Source organism: Cololabis saira, chromosome 4 (assembly GCF_033807715.1).
Source record: "Cololabis saira isolate AMF1-May2022 chromosome 4, fColSai1.1, whole genome shotgun sequence".
Taxonomy (NCBI): Eukaryota; Metazoa; Chordata; class Actinopteri; order Beloniformes; family Belonidae; genus Cololabis; species Cololabis saira.
In genome coordinates, this window is record NC_084590.1 from 34644974 (window position 1) to 34669995 (window position 25022).

The 25022-nt window shown below is 43.8% G+C and overlaps 1 protein-coding gene across 1 annotated transcript; it reads left to right on the forward strand.

Moving 5' to 3' along the window:
* Positions 1-1888: 1888 nt before the first annotated feature.
* On the forward strand, positions 1889-24554 carry zbtb16b (zinc finger and BTB domain containing 16b). The gene is made up of 6 exons (XM_061720388.1): positions 1889-3122; positions 6408-6505; positions 9568-9654; positions 16531-16701; positions 18299-18466; positions 22031-24554. Exons 1-6 carry the CDS (start codon positions 1966-1968, stop codon positions 22258-22260), a joined length of 1911 nt encoding a protein of 636 aa, XP_061576372.1. The 5' UTR covers positions 1889-1965; the 3' UTR covers positions 22261-24554.
* The last annotated feature ends 468 nt before the right edge of the window (positions 24555-25022 follow it).

Below are 25022 nucleotides of genomic sequence, written 5' to 3' on the forward strand. Positions count from 1 at the left end.
GCCTTATATACCAAGCCCCTTTCTCAAAAAAATAAAACAATTCGTATGAAGACGGTCTGTCCGTCACAATCACTACTTATATAATACCAAAAAAAGAAATAATGAAAAAACAAAACAAAAAATAAGAAAACATACACACTAACTCACCAACAATATAAAAACAAAAACAACAAAATATATTTTACCCGTTAAATTCATATTGTCTAATTGTGTGGTCTTTATACAATTTCTTGAACTGGTGAATATTTTTACAATCCTTTAAATCAGTTGTTAAGGAGTTCCATAATTTTACACCACATACTAAAATACACATTTGTTTACAACTTAACACAATTAAGTTGACTGTACTTGCAAAATGTATTATTTACATACAAAAAATTAAATAGTTTATACAAAGACTTGTCTTTCTTGATCTACATAATAATCTCATGCAAATAGTTGCCTTATTTTTTTTAAGTAGATCAATCACAATATTTGTATCAGTGCACTTCTGGAAAGGACTCTTATTGTGAAGGCCGTGCTCGGAAGCGTGTCTGTTCCCCCAGCTGGATCGTGTGGTGGCAGGTTAGGGGGGAGAGTCGCTACTTGGAGCAGGATCGAGTTTGGAGCGGGCACTGTGAAATGTGGAAGCATGATGTTGGCCGGATAATCTGCGGAGGACGTTAGGAGACGGAGGTAAGAGCAGCGTCCCTCTAATCTGCTGCGAGCAACTACTTTGCACTGTCTGACTCAATTTCAATCATTAATATTTCCCAAATTAAGCCAGTTGCGTTCGGTTTGCTGTAATTCAGTACAGGCAGACAAGTGTGAATGCGCAAAAACTTCTGATTTGGTTTTTTTTACAAACTTGATCGCAGGTTTCTGTACTCAGTGTGTGATCAATTGAAAACAGTGGAGCTTTATTTATTTATTCCTATATTGCACACAGAGCGGGTGTGTTATTTACAGCGTGGATGTGGTTTTATTGCTCTCCGCGCGTCTGGATGAGGAACGCGGATTTGAGCACCTGATGCGCTGATTTATGGTTCCGCGTTACACCAACGCAGAGCCTACGGCGTAGGGTACGCGGCAACGCACACCGTACGGTGCGCGTCGGTGAGTTGAGGATGAGAAACAAACCGGCATCATGAAACCAGACCATCACACCGAGCTGAACCTCCATCCGACACGCTCATTTGAGCATTTTAAATTTAGTGCAGATGCCGTCCAAATCCGTGCCTGGATTGTGCGTCATTTTTCTGGTACAGTTTCATAACTTATTCAAGCATTTTTTTTTAAAGCAGAGCTGGATAATTATCTGAAACTAATCAAGAACGGGTCCTAAATGAACTAAATTCAGCCCCCTTTTGACGCGGCTGCTGGGTATAATGTACCTGTTGAGGGCTGGGATGGATGGATCGACGCAGAGCCTACGTAGGGTTACGGCGTAGCCTTCGGCACCATACGCCGTAGGCTCTGCGTCGGTGTAACGCGGGACCATAAATCAGCCTTAGAGCGTGTGTGTGTGAGCAGCCTGACAAACGTAATCGTCACCTCTCAGTATGCAGACGCTATTACAGAGACGTGACCGCTATCAAGCAGACCTCAGACTAATCACCTGCAATGGAAACTGTTGCTTTGCGCTTATCGACCTGCTTGTCTGCCTTTAATTCTTAATCGAAATACATAAACATGTTTGACGCATCAAACAAAAACCTCTGAAGGAATCATATGGGAATATATAATTGACAGAATATGATTCATATTTTATCCTTTGCTTCATATTATATCAGATCTATTCCTTTTGATTGTGTTTAGATAAAAGTGTTCTTCGGAGGCTAATTAGTTCTTCTTCACGTTGTAAGCCTCTAATGACCCCCCTTCCTTCTCCCCCCCAAACCACAGAGCTACGACCAGCCGACGGCAAAGTGACCTGGGAGGACGTCCACACCTCATGTGGTCCGAGAGGACACAGCTCTGACAAACATGGGTGTTCTCCAGCTCAACAATCCCACTCACTCCAGCACGCTTCTGCAGAGGGCCAATCAGATGCGGCTGACCGGCACCTTGTGCGATGTCATCATCACGGTGGACGGCCAGGAGTTCCCGGCACACCGCACGGTCCTGGCCTGCACCAGCAAAATGTTTGAGATCCTGTTCCACCGCAGCAGCCTGCGCTACGCGCTGGACTTCCTGTCCCCGAAGACCTTCCAGCAGATCCTGGAGTACGCCTACACCGCCTCGCTCCAGGCCACGGCCGAGGACCTGGACGACCTGCTGTACGCCGCCGAGATCCTGGAGATCGAGTACCTGGAGGAGCAGTGCCTGAAGGTGCTGGAGACCATCCAGGCGGAGGAAAACGAGGAGATGGCCATGAAGAATCACAGCTCCTCCGGAGACCACGGCGACCACAGCCGCAGCGCCAGGCACTGGAGGCACATGTTGATGTCCAAGAAACATTCCATACAGGACAGAAGCAACTGCACCACTCCCACCGCCCTGCACCACCTCACGCTCTACCACGTGACGGACCGGAGCTCCCCCGGCCCGGAGCCCCAATCCAGCCCCACGTCAGGCACCGAGGTCAACATGGAGAGTTCCCAGCAGGCTCAGCAATCCAGCGCTGACGTATCCCGGGACTCAGCCCTGGATCCTGCCAGACACATCAAATCAGAATGCATGCAGGTGGACGATGCCAACAGCTGCGAGGGCAGATCCTCCAGCAGCGTGTCCGAGCAGCCCAGGGGCGAGGGGCCGGGGACGCCCCTGAGGGGCAGCGTGATCACCAGCGCCAGAGAACTGCACACCGGCCCCGAAGACGGCGGGCAGGTGGTGGTGGGGAACGCCGCCGACTGTTTTCAGGGGATCGCCGACAAGCACCTGGCCTCCATTTACTCCGTGGCCTCCAACCACGCGGGGGAGGGCCTCCCGGTGCCCGTCTCGGTGACCTCGTCTCTGGGCGTGCCGCTGGATCCCAGGGCCTACGGCGGCCTGCTGCACCAGGGCTTGCTGCACCGGGAGCTCCTGAGCCGGCTGGGCCAGTTTGCAGCAGGAATGAGGCTGGAGGGCCAGACTCAAGGCCAGCAGTGTTGTGGGGAATGTGGCCTCCAGCTGCACAGCAGGCAGGCCGTAGAGCAGCACAGGTAACGCCACAAGACATCCCGCAACACTACATTTCTCAACACTCCCCGGAAGCTTTCCTGTATTTTATTTTCACTTATTTTCTCCAAAATAGAAAATGCAGCTCAAAGTTAAATATACATTAACCCTGTGATGAAAAATATAACAAGATTTAGTCTCGGGGAAAAAAAAACATTTCTTAAGGTTTCCTCTCAAACCTGCAGAAACAAAATTAACTAATTTATTAAATGAAGATTAGAAGGATGTGCAGGTGGATTAGATTTGCATCTGCATGTTGCAGGAAGATAAATGAGCTACACAGCTGATAACACTGAAGACAGAGCTTCTAATTGAAATTGTTTGTTGGTCATAGATTTTCTTTTCTCGACATCTAAATACTACAAGTTAAAAAGGTAGAAGACGCAACAGCAGATATGTTAATTTATTCGGTGGAACACCTGCGCCTGCGTCTTCAGTGAGATGCGTCGGGACATTTTGAATTGGGTCTTTGTGAGGAGATTGATATAAAGAGGCCTTGGTGTCATGTACAGCTTTTATTTACAGAGCTCTGTTCTTTAAATTCTGTTTGATTACTCGCGCAGACGTGGGCTTCACACAGCAGACTGTTTTCTCCGAGTATTTGATATGCGTTCCTGCGCATCAGCAGAGAGAATCCTTTCAAGAGGGACCACAGGCTGGGAGCCTCGGCAACGCCATGGATAACTTCTGCTTTGCAACTTGATCTATTGTTTTTTCTGTTTGTTTATTCTGACTTTATTAGGTTGTCACTTTTGGCATTTTGCCACTGCACACAAAAACACGCCAGCTATCTCCATGAAAAGCTCATTTCCTCAATTGCAGATGTTTCGAATTGTGCCTGCCAAGTGGCATTTGACTCATTAGTCATTAGAAACACAACCAGTCCTAATATGCTGCGAACCCATCTAACCCCACGATTAGGATCAGTCTTCCCGTGTTTGTGTCTGGGGCTGGCATTTCCAGCCGTGTGCCACTGCCAAGCTGCTAGGGGGTGATGCACGTTCTTTACCTATGGAAACAGACGGGTGTCCACTAGGGATGGGCGGTATGGACTAAAAAATGTATCACGATAATTTCTGGCATTTATCCCGATAACGATAAAAATGACGATAAAAAAAATACCAATTCAACTCCATCTTTTCAACTATAAATCTATCTCGCTCTTAGATCTGCCATGTTTGTTACACAAAAACGTATCAACGGGAATTTATCTTTCTTTCTTTCTTTCTTTCTTTCTTTCTTTCTTTCTTTCTTTCTTTCTTTCTTTCTTTCTTTCTTTCTTTCTTTCTTTCTTTCTTTCTTTCTTTCTTTCTTTCTTTCTTTCTTTCAGACTCATTTCCTTCCTTCCTTCCTTCTTTCCTCCTGCTCTCCTTCCTTCCTCCTTTCCTTGTTTTCTCCCTTCCTTCTCCCCTTTCCTTCCTTCCTTCCTTCCTTCCTTCCTTCCTTCTTTTTTTCCTTCCTTCTTTCCTCCTGCTCTCTCCTTCCTTCTTCCCTTCCTCTTTTCTCCCTTCCTTTCTCCTTTCCTTGTTTTCTTCCTTCCTTCCTTCCTTCCTTCCTTCCTTCCTTCCTTCCTTCCTTCCTTCCTTCCTTCCTTCCTCCCTTCCTCTTTTCTCCCTTCCTTTCTCCTTTCCTTCCTTCCTTCCTCCCTTCCTCTTTCCTTCCTTCTTTCCTTCCTTCCTTCCTTCCTTCCTTCCTTCCTTCCTTCCTTCCTTCCTTCCTTCCTTCCTTCCTTCCTTCCTTCCTTCCCATACGTTGTGCGTGGATTTAACACAGAACCATAAATCAGCTTTACACAAAAACGTCATCAACGGGAATGTATTGTTTTTACCGCAAGATGACAAATTCTTACCGTGGGGAATTTTTTTGACGGTTTATCGTGAACGGTAAAATATCGCCCATTCCTAGTGTCCACAGGTTGAAGGACGGGGGTTGGCAGGAATGCTGTGTGTGTTTTTATAACCAGGTTACAAAACATGCGGTGCATTTGAGTGTTCAAGAAGTATCTCCTGGCACCACTCCGGAGAGAGAGACTAAAAAGAGAAGAAAAGTCCGATTTATGAATGATTAATAGATGGCACATACTATGTGGCTGGTGATGCAAAATTTAAACCAGGTTTTTCATCAAATTTACTGGGTTACTGAATCATCACACAGTAAATTGTAGTCTGAGGCTGTTTTTTGTTTCAAATTGGATAAGTAATACTGAAATAAGAGCAGAGGGATTGGACTTGAAGTTAAAAAAAGTGCCGTGTCCCGGTTGTCCCCAGCTAGACGCATCACTTTGTCCCTGGAACGCTCTGTGTAGTGATGAGAAAAACAGGAAATCTCTTTGGCTGTCACCAAACCCAAAACAAAAAACTGATTCTGAAGAAAATGGAACTGGAAGCGGCAAACCCCCGAGGCTGAGTGAGGCCAGAGACGAACAACTCTCAGAGCTCCTGAGTTTGGTCGTCCTCATGCTGGGAATGTTGACTCCAGGTGTGTTGAAAATCACACATCAGGTTTCTCTCATTGTGACCACCGTGTGCGCTTAACCGCAGACTCTGTCCAGGCCGCTTTTGTTCTGCTGTTAGCGGGTGATGTGAGGATAACCGTGCAGATGCCTTGCATGCTCGGATGTGTGTGATATGATATGATAGGTTGCGCTGCCGGCAGAGATTCAGCGAATCATTTTTTTATTGCAGTCACAGGAGAAGTGCATGTGTGAGTGTGTGTGAGTTTGCATGCATGTACTGTGTGTGTGTGTGTGTGTGTGTGTGTGTGTGTGTGTGTGTGTGTGTGTGTGTGTGTGTGTGTGTGTGTGTGTGTGTGTGTGTGTGTGTGTGTGTGTGTGTGTGTGTGTGTGTGTGTGTGTGTGTGTGAGTGTGTGCCGACTGTCTTGCAGTGCAGGCGGGTGGAGGCACGCGTATGTCTGCACTCTGAAATTAGCCACATATCCTATTGTCTGTGTTCTCTTAGCATTCATGCGTTGTGATTTACAACTCCAAGGGCCTCTCACGCTGAGGATGCTGCATTCAGCCAGGGACTTTTGCCAGAATTAAAAACATGCTCCTCTTGTTATAAGTACAATGATGCCTCCAGGTTTGGGAGGCCTCGCAGAGGCAGCTCAGAAACAAGACGCTGCACAATCACGCCAACCCTGGCTTATTCACAGTCGTTTTGATAAATGAGCACCATTCCAGTCAAACGAATGAAATTATCACAAGTGTGTTCCTACTCTGTTCTCATCTCTCTTAATATGCTCCCATTTATGTTGTGTCTTCTCACAGGAGGCTGCATAGCGAGGAGAAGGGGAACGCCTGTGAATACTGTGGCAAACACTTCCAGGACAGCATGCGTCTCAGGATGCACATGCTGTCTCACACAGGTACTAACTCCCTCACTCACCCCGGAGTTTAGTGCTCACCAGTAGGAATGGGTGATATTTTACCGTTCATGATATACCGACAAAAAAATTCCTCACGATAAGAATTTGTCATGTCTCGGTAAAAATGATAAATTCCCGTTGATGACGTTTTTGTGTAAAACTGATGGAAGGAAGGAAGGAAGGAAGGAAGGAAGGAAGGAAGGAAGGAAGGAAGGAAGGAAGGAAGGAAGGAAGGAAGGAAGGAAGGAAGGAAGGAAGGAAGGAAGGAAGGAAGGAAGGAAGGAAGGAAGGAAGGAAGGAAGGAAAGGAGAAAAGAGGAAGGAAGGAAGGAATGAAGGAAGGAAGGAAGGAAGAAAAAAAGGAAAGGAGGAAGGAAAGGAGAAGGAAGGAAGGAAGGAAGGAAGGAAGGAAGGAAGGAAGAAAACAAGGGAAAGGAGGAAGGAAAGGAGAAAAGAGGAAGGAAGGAAGGAAGAGAGAAAACAAGGAAAGGAGGAAGGAAAGGAGAAGGAAGGAAGGAAGGAAGGAAGGAAGGAAGGAAGGAAGGAAGGAAGGAAGGAAGGAAGGAAGGAAGGAAGGAAGGAAGGAAGGAAGGAAGGAAGGAAGGAAGGAAGGAAGGAAGGAAGGAAGGAAAGGAGAAAAGAGGAAGGAAGGAAGGAAGGAAGGAAGAAAAAAAGGAAAGAAGGAAAGAAGGAAAGAAAAAAAGGATAAATTCCCATTGATACGTTTTTGTGTAACAAACATGGCGGATCTGAGAGTGAGATAGATTTATAGTTGAAAAGGTGGAGTTGAATTGGTATTTTTTTTAATCGTTATCGGGATAAATGCCAGAAGTTATCGTGATACATTTTTTAGTCCATACCGCCCAGCCCTACTACCAGCCCTCTGTACAGGGGTGCTCTGCCAGACGCACCTGTTCACCTGCTCCACGGAGGGGGGGGGGGGATTGTGCCGCTCCAAATACGTGGATCACGCTTTCTTATCTTTCTAAGCTCTATGTCCCTCCCCTCTTCTTCTTTTTCTTCTTCTACTTCCCTTTCTCTCCGTCTCTCCCTCTCCGTTTGAATCCGTACTGTGTTTTTTTGGAGACGCTGGAAGCTCGCCAGCTCTGCCCCTTCTGAGTGATGACATCATGAGCTGCCGGCAGGCCTGGGTGTTCTGCCAGTGTTCCGAAGCGTGTGTGATGGCTCGCTCGCAGATGTGTGTCCAGGAACACACTGTACCCAAATGCAGACTTAATCAGACCTGACTGCTCTCCCAGCTTCTTTATCCAAAATAGAGAAGGGAGAGTGGAGGGGGAGATGAGCGGGGGGGGGGAATCAGAGACTAAAAATGAAACTAAAACAGAGACCTCCGTATGAATATGTGTACAGACAAGGCAAAGTCCCTGTCCCCTCCGCCTGCTCTCTGAGGATTGCTCGGGAATGACATCCTGCTGACAGATGAGAGGGAATCTGCTTCTTTAAACTTCACCTGAGTACCCCCCCCCCCTCCTCCTCCTCCTCTTTTCTTCCTCTGTATCTTTTCCAAAACCCTAAACGCACACATTCTTTTTGCATTACGCTCAGACCTCCACAGCCTGCTTTGATTTCCAATCGGTGGTGACATCCACAACAGCAGAACCTTTAACCAAATTTGAATATTTGCATAAACTCTCTGTATCCCATGTGTCAAACCCCGTAATACTACTACTACAAAAAAAAAAGAGAAAAAGATGTAGATTCAATTTCTTTGTCACTGTGTATTTCAGTATAGCAGCCTTAGATCCCGCTGGTTGCTAAGGAGCGAGTCCTCCACCGCTCTAATGGGCTGATTTGGTATTCAGCTCAATGCTGGCTCTTATTTTGGTATGCCAGACAAAGTGTTTTGATGGAGGACGATTGCAGCCGCGTCTGGAGACAGTTTGATGGTTTATGGATGAGAGCACACTCCGTGCCTTTGACTGCACAAGACAATGCACTATGTTCTCTTCTTCCCTTATCACACAATCTCACAGAAAAACACAACACACTGGACGGCGTCAAACAACATCAGGATCTACAATACTGCTCCAGTGTTTTTCTACTACACAACGCTACTCGCAAACAAGTTTTATTTTTGTTCTGTGACACAAAACGAATTGTTCCAAAACAAGTAACGGTTTGTATTCAAAAAAATGTTGTTTTTAGAAAATGAAGAGATCTTTTTTTATTTATTTTTTTTTATTCTGTAATGTGCGTGCAGCTCTGGGAACAGTGGTACACTGTCTGTGTACAGAGGCATCGTAAGAGTTGAAAGAGGACCGCTTTTAGGCTGCAGTGCTCAGAGTTCCCAAAGCTTGTGGGTGTTTTAATGAGTCATTTTAACTTCATTTAAAGCCAGCTGAGCAGAAAATAGATCAGTGAATGAGCCCTGGGCCAGTATGGATCTGCAACCGATTTACATCTCAGTGAGAGCCAACCCACATCCAAACAGCTGCGTGTGAGAGAGAGTGTGTGTGCAAGCACGCGCGTGCGCGTGTGTGTGTGTGCGCGCACTTGTGTGCATAGTTGTCCTATGTGTCTGTCTGTGCAGGTGTGAGGTGATTGTAGAGCATGGACTGGCTGCTTCTCAGAGGTATATGCATACCTGTCTCTTTCATGTCTTCATCAGAATAGATGAGGGCTTTTCTAAAGGCGACCGGGGAACTGTAGTTACAGTCCGTGCAGTGGGATTTGGGATGTTGACTCGAGAGTTTTTTCTCTTTTTTTTTTTTTTTGATAAAGGGATGTGCCACAGGCAGGAAGCGTCTGCAGTACAGAGAACATGCAGTCCTTCTGTGGCCTCTCGGGCAGACAGTCTGCTCACTGTTCAGAAACTGATAACAGGCCAGGGTAAATAAAACTCTTCAGCCTCTTTTTGTTTTTTTGTCAAGAAGACCATTGCACCCTGTCTGGTGCTTTCTTTTTTTTGACCCCCCTGTTGTGTTTTTTTAGGTTGTATTTCTCTTTTTGATTGTACTCAACATGCGTGTCGACACCTGAAAAGCGCAAGTGTGTGATGGGCGATGGGCGGGGCCAGTCTGATGAGTTTCATATCATCCACAGCTCCCGCAGAGGCGCTGGTGTGTGATCAGTGCGGAGCAACGTTCTCCTCAGAGGATGCTCTGGAAGCTCACCGGCTAACACACACAGGTACTTCAGTAACACACACACTCTCACACACACACACACACACACACACACACACACACACACACACACACACACACACACACACACACACACACACACACGTTCCATTTCACCTGGACAACGTGCACTAAGCTGTTGAGTAAGTCATGATTATGAAACTTATGATCGTGTGTCTAAACTTGCTGGTCATGTTGGCCGGGTTAAACTGTTCCTGTCATGATGCTCCATCATTTATCCAGGGAGGTGGGAGGCCTCTCAAATATCCCCCACTCATTTCTCCTGGCATCCAGACCCCACCGCATGCCACTTGGCCACAGCCAAGTCCTCCACACTGACAGCGTTACAGCTTCAGACATAGTATCCTCACCTCCCTCCTGTCAGCCGCCGGGAAATGATTTACCCCGTACACTCAACAACAACAACAACAACAACACCTTTGTGCTTTTCAGCGATCACAGTTGAAGAAAATGTATTTATAGGCCATCTTTCTCCCTCATCCAGTGAATGTCTGGTGTCAGCAGTTGGCATTAGGATGAGTCAAAAAATATATTTATTTTCTGAACGCTGGATTTGCAGTCTTGGATCTTAAGAGTTCGGGAACAACCTGTTCAAAGAGCTGAAGTGGTTTATTGAAGCTGGAAAAGGAGTCAGAGAGAGAGAGAACAGGAAAGAGGGGGAAGGAAAAAAGTACTAAATGCAACTAGAAGAGAGATTATGAAGCAAAAAGTCAAGAGAAAGCAAAAGAAAACTTTTTTTTTAAAGAAGAAGAAATGCCTCCTCTGTAAAATAATAAAAAAGGTTTATTAGTGGTCAGTAGGAATGGGCGATATTTTATCCGTTTAACCGTCCAAAAAATTCCCCACGGTGAGAATTTGTCATCTCACGGTAAAAACGATAAATTCCTGTTGATGATGTTTTTGTGTAAAGATTTATGGTTCTGCGTGGAAGGAAGGAAGGAAGGAAGGAAGGAAGGAAGGAAGGAAGGAAGGAAGGAAGGAAGGAAGGAAGGAAGGAAGGAAGGAAGGAAGGAAGGAAGGAAGGAAGGAAGGAAGGAAGGAAGGAAGGAAGGAAGGAAGGAAGGAAGGAAGGAAGGAAGGAAGGAAGGAAGGAAGGAAGGAAATGAGCCAGAAAGAAAGAAAGAAGGAAGGAAGGAAGGAAGGAAGGAAGGAAGGAAGGAAGGAAGGAAGGAAGGAAGGAAGGAAGGAAGGAAGGAAGGAAGGAAGGAAGGAAGGAAGGAAGGAAGGAAGGAAGGAAGGAAGGAAATGAGCCAGAAAGAAAGAAGGAAGGAAGGATAAATTCCCGTTGATGACGTCTTTGTGTAACAAACATGGCGGATCTGAGAGCGAGATAGATTTATAGTTACAAAGGTGGAGTTGAATTGGTATTTTTTTTATCGTCATTTTTACTGTTATCGGGATAAATGCCAGAAATGATCGTGATACATTTTTTAGTCCATACCGCCCATCCCTAGTGGTCAGCTATGACAGTGATAATGAATATGAAGTGATAAATTCTGTGTCTTTACAGTGGAAAAAAAGCAGTCATGTGGTCAAATGGTACGTTTGCCGGACGGTGTCCGAATCCACACCTTTTCTACTACTGTCAGAGAAAGGCGATAACCTTCTCAAGAGGATTGGCTCGTAACTGTAACTGCAGGTGGCACAGACAGTATGAATAGTTAATAGACGTGGACTTGGACGGGTGTTAACTATGCCCAGAAGTTCCTACCCCCGTCTCTAGAGTTGTAAACACCCAGAGCTCGGTTTCAGGTTGGCGCTGTATCCAGATCACGGTACAGGAGGGCATTGCACTCGCATTTTGTCACGATCCCAGCTCCGTCTACTGTGAAGCGCCTTTACACGGCCGGTGACTTCAGCCACATTACATTCATCAGCTGTGTTGCTGTTACAGCTTTAAAACTAAACTAAAGTGTTTTAGAAATCCCCTGCATGCTACTTCCAGAAACTGACACACACACACACACACACACACACACAGTATCCTTCAGTGGAGATGATGCTTTAATTTGCCATGTGACACAACCAAGACACTAAATGAGCTGGCTCTTACTCTCTTACTGATGGGGGAGGGGAGGGGTGTACCAGGACTTTAGGGAGAACTTAAGATGAAGCAGTGCTGTTCATTCACTAGTTTCCAGAGAAAAACCAGCCGTTTTGATATGTCAAAGGTGAAGCGGCCGTGGGTTGCCTAGGTCGGACATCAAAGAGAGGTCGGGGGTGGGTTTGGCTGTGGGGGGGTGGGAGTTGTGGGAAAGGGGAATGTGAGGGCTTCCTGAGGGCAGAAGGATTGCTGCTGGTGTTGGATGCCAGGAGTAAGAGGAAAACAACATCATGTGCTGCTGTTTACTCACCACAGCGCTGTCATAGTCTCCTCTGACCTACTTGTCAGTGCCCAAAATAAAAGAATGGATCTGTCTCCGAACTGCTCACACAACAAAGGGGTTTGTTTCTTCGCAGCAAGTCCAGGCTACGGGGGCGTTGGGCTTTCAGTTTTTTGGAAAAACCCAAGATCGTGGTCCTTAAAATCTGTCCTGATCTAAAGCCGGCACAGAAACGAAAGAGTGTTTATGCTTCAAAACACGCCGGATGACCACTTAGCCACCTTGCCTACAGGAAAAGGACATAAGAGTGCTGCCTTTGTGTACTCACAGCAGCTGCACCGTTTCCACGTTTTACAGGCTGCTCCATCGAGTGAATAATATCACCTTCTGTCCGAGCCCTAATTAAACAGTCCTATACTCTATTCAGATGAGGCTTTTTAATGCATCCCTGTTAATGCAGACCTTTTAGCTCACCTTATCGTGTGTGTCGTCATACTGCTCCCTCCCATTAACTTCCACATGCAATTCATGCACAGCTCAAACTGAACTGTGCTCCGTTTGGCCATTAAGCCCCCCCAGTATTATCTTTCACCTTTTATTTTTCTTTTGATGTGATGCACAGACCCCCGGGTCTGTTGTTTCATCTAAAAGGGAAACACACAAGTGTACAGGATATCATAACCAATCAAGTAATCGAGGCATATGAAACTGTGCGTGACCTCAATGAACCGGACGGCCGACTGGTGCTTAAACTCGAGCGACGCATCTCTTGTTGCATTAATTATTGAGTCTCTTGTTCGTCACTCGGGTAGATTAGCAGTCTACTGATGGGTGCCCGGGGTCGCTTAAGGTACCGCAGCTTCGTGCGTGTGCTCCTCTCGTCGAACCGCATCTCCGAGGAGCCGCCTGCATGAACGCATGCAATAAGCATGAGAGCACGGGTCACGTGAGGGCGAGGGTTTAATGTAGCCTGCATGACTGTGTATGTTTAACCGGCTGACACAGTAGCGGTGATCCAGCACACGCTGAGCGCGCACTGAGCAACGGCCTCGGGACATAGTTTATACCGCTTTCACAACCACAACACGAGTGGACACGATTAGCATCGATGTAACATTAAAACTGTACATTTTCTCCCTTGCTCCTCTGGCAGATAGAATTTTGTTTATTTCGTTAAGATTTAGTGAAACAAATATCCCGCTTTGTCCGGACTTTGAAATCATTTGTTTGAATAATGCCAATTTATCTTTGAAATTAAATATTTCAGCTGATATAAAGAGAAACTATTCACTCTGTGAATAGTTTAATTGGTGGGTTCTGTGGACATTGAAGATTAGCGCAGGAGAAATTATACAGATTTGCGGTCATCACTGATACAATCTTTTGTTCGGTTTGCAGTGGGTTTACTCCCAGATTCTCAGGGTGGGAAAACTTTTGTCTGCCCCTTGAAAAGAAACAGGCTGCGCTTATTTGTGAATGAAGGGATTAGCTTGAACACTTCACCCCAACAAGGACCATGATCCTATCTGGTTGCCTAGACACATGGTTTTGTTTGTTAGGCAGCGTGAGAGCCTGGCTGGCTCCCACCTCTGTTGGACCGAGTAAGTGGCAGATGTATGAAGGCAGACCATGTTAAATCACATGAGCATACACTTTGTCTTGATGGAGATATGCTGAAACAGCGTTCCAACCTTCAAACCATGCACAGCTGCTGGCCTGAGCCTGCGTCCGGACAAGCAGGCCCGCACTATTAATGCACAGAGCAAACGCAGAATTGCTTAAAAGTAAATCATCATTCCCACCGGTGAAGCTCCCTCCCACTGAACACAATGCTCAGTCAACTCAGCAGCCTTTGAGAAAAGCCATTGATTACATGGTATTTACCCCACTCAGGGCCAAAGGTCAGAGGGTCAGCCTGCGCCTAAAAAAGCCAAATCCCGAGCTCTTTGTGTGATCGAGGGTGAGAAAGCAGGAGCAATGACAGCCAACTTTAGAGCTTTCTCTCTCATAAAGAAGATCCTCTGCACTTGTTACTAAAGCGTACTGGAAAACTCTCTGTGACTGCAAATTCTTTTTGTTTGAGAAGTTAGAAAGTAGCGGGGGTGGGGGTTGGGGGTGAGAAAAAGAGGAAAAATACCACCACAAACACTTCTTTGCCTGCAAAGGTTTTTTGTTTACACTTCAAGATATTACTTGGTATTTCTATTTTCAGCCGTTGCTTGTGCAGAATAAAACGGCTGCCGAGCTGTTGTCAGTGCGCGTCAACCTGAGATCAAGAGTGACATCCCCGTGACAGAATGTGTGTCATTTCTATTCTCAAGTTTACGTATTGTTGGTGACAGAAGAATCAAGATCTACATCTGTGAGTGTCTGCAAGTGTCAGGGAGTAACGGTTCAACTCCACAGAGAAAGCTAAACTTTCACAGCAGACGGAGGAAAAGTACGCCCGCCGCTCTGAAAAACGGGTATACGCGGTATGCAGAGGTTAATAAGGAGAAAGTGGGGAGAAGATAATCAAAGAAGCTTTGATTAGTAGTGCTGTTCGGTTTGCAGAGGAGCTCAGGTCTGCCTGCAGCTACAGTAACTCGGTCAAGACTGGAACGGGGAAGCACGCCCCCTGCTGGCTGCAGCCAATACTGGGAAACCAAACCGGTCAAAGCGGAGGGGAGGCTTCACGTCGCAGGTCATGCACAGACCGCCTTTTCAGCTTCTTTAATGTCTTTAGCCGTTTTTAGATGAGTCATTATCCAGCTTTCACAGTGAACTGGCACTGGTTTTGCTGTGACTCAGGCAGAAAGTGGAGCTGGTTGGAAACTGAAAGAGTTTCCTGTATGGGAGCGGGGAGGGTGCAGAGGTGTTGCAAGTGGAGGGCTCTTTTGTTTACGAATAAAATATTAGGGATCTATGGGTGAGAAAAGGACTTGGTCGTTTGGTGGCAGCATAAAGACAGGGATTGTAGGAGTTGCACGAGGACCCTATGACTAATGGGCTCGGTCAATGAAGGCCTGATCCTCATTGTGTGTCCATTGTCAAATAAAATCCACGGGTTAAAGCCTCCGAACAGGTGCCGGTCATTCCACTGGATCGCCTCCATTAAAGATGGTTGAGATCAGGGAATGTCTTTCATCCCTGCTTCTCCCTGTTAATGATTGGGGAGATCAGTTTTTGGTTTTAGAGAGGAAATTTCAAAAGTAGTTTCAAAAAACAAGCCACTGTATTTCAAAGGATCTTTTCAAAAGGCATTTTTTTTCTCCAAAATAAGCCCTCAAAATAAACACATTCCTCCTTTTTGAACCAGTTTTGATGCATGAATTGGTTAATGATTCTCAGCGAGCGCGTTTGATTAACCCGTGAAAAATCTGAGTTGCTTGATTTTGTTTCTTTTTGAACAGTCTTGTCTGTCTAGCTAACTTGATTGAACCTAAAGCAAGTGTCTGACACTCTTCCCTCTTAGTATGAGTGTGCTGTATCCCCTTCCCTGCGTTAATTCCAATTTAATTGCCAGTTGCCTCAAGGCACTTCAATAACAGTAACAAATGATTTGATTTAGTGGACCTCATCAGACTGCATTTTAAATGCGATGCAGCAACCCCACTTGAATTCCAATGAAGTGCTGGCACAGTCCTCTGTTTACTAATGATCTTCCGCTGGAGATGTCTGATTGAATCTAAGTCAGGAGCAATGGGACTGGCTCGTATTGTAAATGATCTGCAACCTGAACAGACAGAGAAATAAGGACCTCATAATCTCACATTAAAGCCTCACTCTTCAGGACATGCACATTATGTCGATGCGGCCGATTAAGCAGCCCCCTCGGTCTTAGCACACATATGAATTTGGATCGGCGTGAATGCCAGAATAGATTTGAGTGTTGGCATACACACAGCCCGTAGATCAAGTGTTGACTGTATTACAGCCAATGGATCTTCTTCACGTAGCCATTTTTGACTTAAACTGTGGTACCAATGACTTCGCATCTGTATTCCTCTCCACACTCTGTGCAACAGAGAAAGCAGCCCCAAAGAGATGCCAGGTCACACACAGGATTAAACTGGATTGTGTTTTTTCCTGCAGTCCTGCCTTTAATGGCTTGATATCACTACTTAACATTCTGCACGGAGCGCATAGTGTAGGCATCATTTAGGGTGGAGCTACTATCAGCTGCTCTTTGAGCACAAAGACAGAGGACTTCACAGACTGAACCTGACTCCTGATGGGGAATGAAGAGAATAATTACCATCTTACACACCAGGAAGGAGTCATTGATTGAGTGATTGGCATGCAGTGCTATGTGTCTGTAAACTCTTAAAGAAAACAATCGCTTTCATGCTTTAAAATAGAACATATAAAGACTCCCAGCTGAAAGTGCCTCTGGGCTTTTAGGAGAGTTAGTTGAGGTAGAGACACTTGCTCTTTGAAAGAAGATTTCCCCTCTGAGGACTCGCAAAGTTAAAGTGACCCAGTTTTCCCACTTAAGGCCCTGTCTGTGTATGGTACTGAAATAACTACGCGTCTGTGTCTTGTGCGTTCTCCAGGGACCGACATGGCGGTGTTCTGTCTGCTGTGTGCAAAGCGCTTCCAGACCCAGAAGGCCCTCCAGCAGCACATGGAGGTCCACGCAGGGATGCACAGCTACATCTGCAGCCACTGCGAGCGCCCCTTTCCCAGCCACACAACCCTCAAAAGACACTTGCGTTCGCACACGGGTAAGAGATCATCTGCTCCCTCCGTTGTTACCGGTGTGGTGTCAGCTCCCTGACACAAGACACGAACACGCTGGTGTCAAAAGCATGCATATGTTGAAGAAGAGACAAAGACAGCTGGGTTTATTTTTGTATGTGGGTTAATTTCCTCGGGTTATTGACTAATGTTTTAGTCAATTTGCATGCATCCTTTCCCACTCTTCCCTTTCCCTCTCCATAAGATGACTCACCTCTCCGATGACAGCACTGTACCTTTATGGCCGGTGCATATTTTGGGCAATTTTCATCCTGCTTATATTTTCGGGTTCTTAGACAGCCTTTGGGGCTCTGTAATTCACGGCTGTCACTTCTTGTGTGGTTCACCTAAAATGATACAGGAAACCCAAATAAATATTGAAGGAAAAGCAAATGGAAATGACTTGTCTCGGTGTTCTATCTAGAGTGAGTCCTAGTGCCGCGGGAGACGGGGAGATATTTACTGAAAAGATGTCCCCTTTTCTTCTTTTACCTTAAATAACACTCCCAGCTGTCAGGACAGCTTGATGTCTTGACAGGAGAAATACATAATTGATGTGAAGAGACAGAAGTGAAGGGAGTTTTGGCCATGGCAACGCATCTTGTTTGTATGCCATTCTGCTTGGAAGTAACATTTTGTAAATGTCAGCTGCTCCGCAGTGGGGTGGGGGGGTGGGTATGGGGGTTGGGGGGAGTGGGGGGGGTTTCGGCCTGTAATGAGGAGAGCAATGTATCCTCTGACTTGGCTGTTGCTGTGGACACTGAGATAATGAGGCTCATAGGTCATTGGAGATGAGTCAAACCCTCAGCCTAGGAGAGAAATAGATTAACTACAGTATAGAGAGCAGAGCAGCACATGCCTGCAGGACTTTTATTAGCTATTAGCACACAGCCAAGAGGAGTGTCCTCGCATCACGACCGTAGCCGTGTCTGAATGCACTTTATTCCCCTCGCGTGATATACATGTTCAGAAAGGCTTCTACTAACTATTTGACGTATGCAACTACGTGTTGTTCCAGCGTTCATACTCGACAAAACGACAAACGACATACTTCGCTAAGAAATGCATACTTTTACTTTGGAAAGATGATTCCCCTCCAACTTTCAAGTTTTTTTTGGATCAAATTTCAGTTTTTTTACCATTGGAAAAATTAACTTTAGAAAAATACAACCGTGCTCATATTTTTCAAGAAATTTGGTTCCCATTACTCTCAAAACTGGATAATTTTTCCAAAGGGGACCAATGAGTATCTTTATTTTTTTTTTCGAACTTGTGCCTTATAGGTATATATGGATATATATATATATATATATATAGTTTGATATCGCTGTTGCTGCCATTATATATTTTATTTATTTATTTATTTTTATTTATTTAATTTTGTTCTCCCTTAATGTATTTTTTTTTTTTTTCCCTAGGGTAATTATGGGGAGGGTAGGAATGTGGGTATAATAGAAATCATGCATGTGAAAATGTGAATTGTGAAAATTATTGTGAAATAAAAAGATATTAAAAAAAAAAAAAAAAAAAAACGGCAAACGGGTCAACGTTTCAGCCACTGGTTTTACACGATTGTGCTTTCAGGCGACCACCCGTTTGAGTGTGAATTCTGCGGGAGCTGTTTCAGAGACGACGGCACGCTGAGGGGCCACAAACGTATCCACACGGGGGAGAAGCCTTACGAGTGCAACGGCTGTGGGAAGAGGTTCAGCCTGAAACACCAGCTGGAGACGCATTACCGTGTTCACACAGGTGAGAGTTCAGACACGCCGAGGAGAAGTCCCGAGAAATCAAATGCTTAAATGCGCGTCTGTGCCGTTTCTCGTGATGCATGTATGCAGCAGCAGCAGTTTGTACATGAATGATCAAACATGGTTTTGTAGATACTCCAGTCGATATTTTGGAGATTGTCTTTTTCTGGAAGATGATCTAAATTTTGTACCCATGAATGTGCTGTGAACATTTTTAATCCACACCTGAACCTGTTCCGGCTTGTATGATCTCCCAAAGGCATTATAGAATATTATTTTATGTCAGAAATTCATGTGTTTTAAGCCGCTTTGTTGTGTTTTTTGAGTGTAAGTCCACACTTTTAGACTAAATAAACCCAATGTTTTAACTAGAGATGGCATAAATGTGCCAGACACTTTACACTGATCGTAAAAAATCCACAATGTCTTGTTTATGACCCCAGTGGGGAAAGTAATCACCATTCAGTCCCGTGATAGCTGCAGGTAGTTATCAGCTGCATCTTTGATCTGCACCGACTGTAACACCTGGGTGGACACGGCGGAGTTCACAGTTCACCTTTTCTTGTGCAGACACATCTATCAACTGTTACTCCTCGTATGGGGGTCCTGACACGAACATCAAAAACACTCGCAGACACAAAAGGACGAGATTGATCAGTTTTTACCAGTCGGTTGCTTTAGTGCTCTTTTTGACATGTTGCCAGACAGTTGACTATCAGCTCGGTTCTGTGCAGCTAATGTCCAGGCAAAGATAGTCCTGTTTTTCAGAAACTGTGATTCACCACAGTCAGCTGTATACAGGTAGCAAGAGAGGATGCAGTGCCTGTTCTGCATTCACTTCCACATGTCCACTCTTACCTACATGCCCCCCTTAGTCTCTGCCTTCATGTTTGTTGTTCTCCACTTTCAATAAAAGGTCACTAGTGACCAAAAAACAGATAAAAACAAACAACACACATCCAACAATCGATGCAAAATACTAGGTTTAATAACTGAGATGCCCTTGATTTCAGAAATATTATCACAAAAAACACATGTTTTAAGAAATCCAAGTGAGGGCTAATGTGACATTTGACATTTAGATAATGAGTGAAATAAATTAAACCAACAAGGAATGTGCAAGATTTCCATTTCTCCATAACACAAGTAAAGCCATTGATTTAGTGATAAGGTAAACACACATACTTGTGCTTAAACATGTGCATTAGATGCTTTTTCAGCATCAAGTTGTCATTCATGAATATATTCATTCGTTCATTTTTTGCTGTTTGACAAAAGAAAGCGAAGAATAAAGAAGAATAAAAATTAAAGTATTTATGATATAAATGAGTTAAAAATTCTAGTCAAAACGGGACCTAATATGGCAACCAGGAACCAAACTTTGATCAGTTTGTAGTTTTTGGTTTAGTTATGGTTATGGATTCACTGACACAACAAATCAGAATAAATCCAATTTAATCATGATTACAGGTTTGCCTCCCAACAATTACAAAAAATATATAATTGAGAAGAAAATAATTTTCTACAAATTGTGTCTGAATGAAAGCCTAACCTCTTCCAGCCTGTAGCATGAACTGGATACACCCACAGCTTTACAAAAGAATCCAATAAATAGATCTGAAAATGTTTAAAAGTTTAACAAATCCAACGTTTCCACAGTCACAGTCATCATTTTAAAAAACAAAAATCTCAATATAGGCCAGAATATGATTATGATTTTTTTCTCCCCTAATTGTGCAGCCAGATTGACAGATAACTAATTAACATCAAACAAAAACACTACATAAGACTTTGAAAGGTTTATTGTAAAACAGTTTGAACCTTAAAAAAAAGCTAAAAACTATTTGCTTTGTAAAGAGGGCGTTGTAATGATTCACTTACCAGAGCATGCAACATATAAATAGAAATGTAATCATTTTCTCAAACATGAATGACATTACAAAACCAATGCGCGTGCAATTGTGGGAACTTCCCACCGTACGATGTGATCCAGACAAAGATATCTAAACAATGCTACAAATGCACACTTTATAAATTAAAACCACATTTTTCTGGTCAAACTCACAGGTGTGAGATCATTTTCAAAAAGCTTTGTGTGCGCAGGTTAAAGCTTTAATTCAATTTAATTAATTATAATAATCTTTAATTATTATTTCATTTTGCAATGACTTTACGTGTGTACTTAAATCAGAACACACATTTACAGGAACTCAAAACTGAGGTAAACTGATTTGAACTGATTTGTGGCCATTTTGAAAAATTTCTCCCACTGTGTGTCTTCATTTTCCTTTCTACGTTATCGGATCTATACAGCCACATGTGAGTTTTAGATTTACCTCCACTGAATAAATTAAGCTGTGAGGAGAGAATGACTGTTGTGAACAGATGCCGAGGGGCTTAACTAGTTAAGCGGGCGCCTCAGATACAGATGCTGAAGGTCCTCGTCACAGCCGGCCCGTGCTCAAGTCCCGGCCCGCAGCCCTTTACTGCACGTTGCCCCCCCCTACCCGTTTTCCATCTCATTATTTAAGAATAAACGCCAGATCTGAGCTGCTGTTGTTCGAGTGTGACACCCAGTGGCTTTCTATGGTTGCAGTTTACCTCTTTAAAAAAAAAACAACAACAACAAAATGTAAAAAGAAAAACAACAAAAAACTAAGCCTGCATTTTTCTGATGTTGATTTAACTAACTATTAAATTTACTATTAAAAAGTGCAACAACACAAGTCTACTCTCAAGGAAACAAGCACACACACCTCTAGGTGTGTCACCCACTGGGTCGACATCAGGGCTCCATTTATTAGGGCCCGAGCACTGACAGTGCGAAGGCCCTATTGTATCTGTAGGAATTTTTCTTGTTTTTCTCGTTTTTTTTTTTTTTTTCCTTCTTCCGACGAAATTAGGCCTTTTTGCCCCCCTAAACGTGCCCCAAAATTCACCAAATTTTGTACGCAAGCCAGGCCTGGCGAAAAATGTGATATTTAATGGTTTGCATTAATGGGCGTGGCCTAATGGCTCAACAGCACCCCCTAGAAAACTTTGTGCCTCAAGCCCCACAATACGGTTTGACGTACATGCACGAAAATCGGTACACACCTGTATCATGTCACAACTTAAAGAAAAGTCTCTTGGAGCCATGGCCGAAACCGAACAGGAAGTCGGCCATTTTGAATTAATCGTGTAATTTTGGCGCAATTTATGCCATTTCTTCGGCTGTTAATGCAGCCCCAGTATACAATAACGTGCACCCAGGTGTGTTAAGCATCAAAATGTGCGTCTCCATCCTGCGACAATGGGCATTACTTTTCTCAGTCAAAAGCGTTACCGTGGCGACGATAGATGCCAAAAAGTGCGCCCCCCCCCCCCCCGGTCATCTGATTGGTCCATATTTGATAGTTCCTACTTTCTGCCATAACTTTTGAATGGTTTGACATAAAGACTCGTGGGTGGTGTCATCTGACTCGGTTTTGACTCCTTCACCTGAATTGGTGCAAATCGCACACGCAAGGGCCCGTTCATCGCTGCTTGCAGCTTTAATTTGAATTTTTTTTCCTCTTTTGTAAAGGTGAGAAGCCATTTGAGTGCAAGCTGTGCCACCAGCGGTCCAGAGACTACTCGGCTATGATCAAGCACCTGCGCACACACAACGGAGCGTCCCCGTACCAGTGCACCATCTGCCAGGACTACTGCCCCAGCCTGGCCGCCATGCAGAAGCACATGAAGGGCCACAAACCCGAGGACGTGCCGGCCGACTGGAGGATAGAAAAGACTTACCTGTATGTCTGTTACGTCTGAGCAGGACTCGGACCACGGGCACGATCTGACACACAGACACTGTCACTATTGGGTGAAAAGCTGGTAACTCCTGTGTTGTATACTGAATACTGAAGGAAGACGGGACGTAGGGATGTGAAAACATAAGTCTTTTGGAATAAAAGTTATCACTCTTGGAGACACCAAGGTTTTTACCCGACACTGAGAAATCAGAGCAGGAGTACAGATGTGAGTACACATTAGGGCTGATTAGAATATTTTTACTCTAAAATTGTCCAAAAGTAGGCAATCTTTGCTAATTAGGTGACGTCTTCAAATAGATAAGTCTGTTTGACAACCAGTCCAGTCCAGACATCTTTAATCTGCAGTTACACAAGACTCAAAATTTTCACATTTTTAGCAGCGGAAATCATGAAAACGTTTGTCCTGTGAAAGCTTTGCTTTGGACGTAACTATTTTAGCTCTGGTGCAAACAAACTCTGTGTTCCTCTTCAGTGCAGTTTTGATAACTGTATCTCTGATGAATCCACTGTGGTTAGAAAACAGTGCCACACCGGCTGTGACTGCTGACTCGGATACGCGTCGCAGCGGCTTTTTCTCTGATTGCTAAATCATCAGGCGAACCCGAGTCATCTCCTATGATTGTGTTGAAAATAATTCCACGAAGGCTTTATTGGCTGAACTTTGCAACATTTCTCTCCTGATTTTCTGTGACTACTTAGCATTTGTTTTTTTTGTTTTTTTTGTCCTGATGTTGGGTCTTTATTTTGGAGTTGTTTATTTTCTGCATGTTTTACTTGAATGGCTGACCTCATAAGCTTGATCTCTTTAATTGCCTTGTCTCTTCTTGCAGTGGGTGTTTATTGATTTGAGGTAGCTCGCTCACAATTTGAGTTGCTCTTCTAATAGGTTTTGCTATTTATATGTTGTTTATTTGTTACCAAATATGTGCTGGTGTTCACCACGCAGTCTGTGTCTCTTGGGATGTTTTCTAGTAGAGCAAGCTCTACCTCTTCTCCCTGTCTGTTAGAAATCCCCCTGCAAATTACTCATACATCAGTAGGGTTACATTTTGGTACAAATGTCACAATTTAAATGGTCAATCTATGTGAAAAAAAAGTGATAAGCCTCGACCAGGCTTTAAGTGTAGTTTCTTAATCATTGCATATATATATATATATATATATATATATATATATATATATATATATATATATATTTATATACCCGGTAAATGTCTTATTAAAAATATCACAAAAATCAGAATTTTCTAGGAGAAAATGAAAGAAGAAACATGAAAATAAGTTTTTTTTTTCTTGTTTGAAGAAAAAAAAAGATTTAAAGAAAATTCTGACACTGAATTACTATGAGCAGGATATTGTCCGTCGTAGTGTAGCTGTAACGTACAAAATGTCATGGTATGTGATTCCCCTATGTGAGCCTAACACAGGCCTTATAGATTGAAACATGTTGTATTTTTGTATTACAGTAATTTGATATCTGTTTACATTTGGTATGATTTGAGAAACATCTTAAATGTGTGTGTTTTATAAGTCTCTGGTTTAAGATCCCTCCCTTGTGCCTCTTTTATAAGTAGAGCATTGATGTGCTTGAGTACATGGGGTCGTGTTATCGGTAGGTGTTTCTGGGTGTTTGTTTATTGTTAATTAAAGATAGACTGCCATGTAGATTCACTTCGTCTGAACATTGCAACTGGAAGCAACATACTGTGATAGTGGCTGATAATCTGATGCAAGTTCCAAGCAATTTTGATGTAAAAAGTACACGCTTGTCTCAAACTGTTCCCTTCAGAGTGACGATGGGCGGATATCTTCGAATGAAAACAGTGTGTCTAGAAAATCTTGGCATCTGTGGGCATTCCCATGCCTTCTTAAGTAGCCAACAACACTCAGTGCCATGAAAACACGCGATCACTGTATCTATTCTACATGAACATGCACTATAAATGGATTTCCTCGGTGGACCAAAAGAAATGGAGCACTTTTGTTTGAAAAGGGTTTTTTTTTTCTTTGATCTTTGTATGTTGTGATAATGCAGCTGTCTTTTATTTGATGTGTCCTAGAAGGATGTGATTAGCATTGTTTAGATTATGTCACTGTCTGTCTACCTCAGGGCCAGATCAAAGCTCGACCTGGTGTTTAATCAGGGTTGTTCTTCTTGCCATGTGTGCAGTAAAAAAAATGTAAAAAAATCCCTCTTCATTACAGCTTTGTAACACAGTGTGTGAAAGTGTTTTCTCAGTGTGGATTCAGGCACAACTCTGTATGCGTCAGTGTTCAGTGGCATGGTTAAAAAAAAAAGAAGAATAAAACATTTACTATTTTATGCATCCCGTCTCATTTGCTGGCTGTTTACTTCACAATGTACCTCTACAGCCACTTACTGTAATTCACACTACATGACATGTTTCATGTCTTATATCCAGTACTTGAATTGTAAAAACAAAATCGGGGGGATGGTGGATTTTTTCATATGGGGACAGATAATTTGTGCTGATTACAAATAATATAATATATTACAAATAATAGCAGTGACCAAAACACCTGCAGAAATACTGCAGGAATGACATAGCAGCAGTTAAATGCAGCCTTCTGTAAGCTTTAAATATCCACTGGGCTTACATCAAATACATCAAAACACAACAATAAAAACACTTTTCTGAACTTATCAGTATGATTCTGTCGTTCACAGGATAAGTAAAATGGATCACTGCAAAAACCCAAAATAAGAATATTTGAAAATTGTCAAATAAGTTATTTTTC

What these genes read in the sequence shown, in the direction of transcription:
- zbtb16b (XM_061720388.1), top strand. Translation starts at nt 1,966, where the DNA reads ATGGGTGTTCTCCAGCTCAACAATCCCACTCACTCCAGCACGCTTCTG. An exon ending in TCACCGGCTAACACACACAG is followed by an intron (nt 9,655 to 16,530) that starts GTACTTCAGTAA and finishes TGCGTTCTCCAG; the next exon opens with GGACCGACATGGCGGTGTTC. An exon ending in ACACTTGCGTTCGCACACGG is followed by an intron (nt 16,702 to 18,298) that starts GTAAGAGATCAT and finishes TTGTGCTTTCAG; the next exon opens with GCGACCACCCGTTTGAGTGT.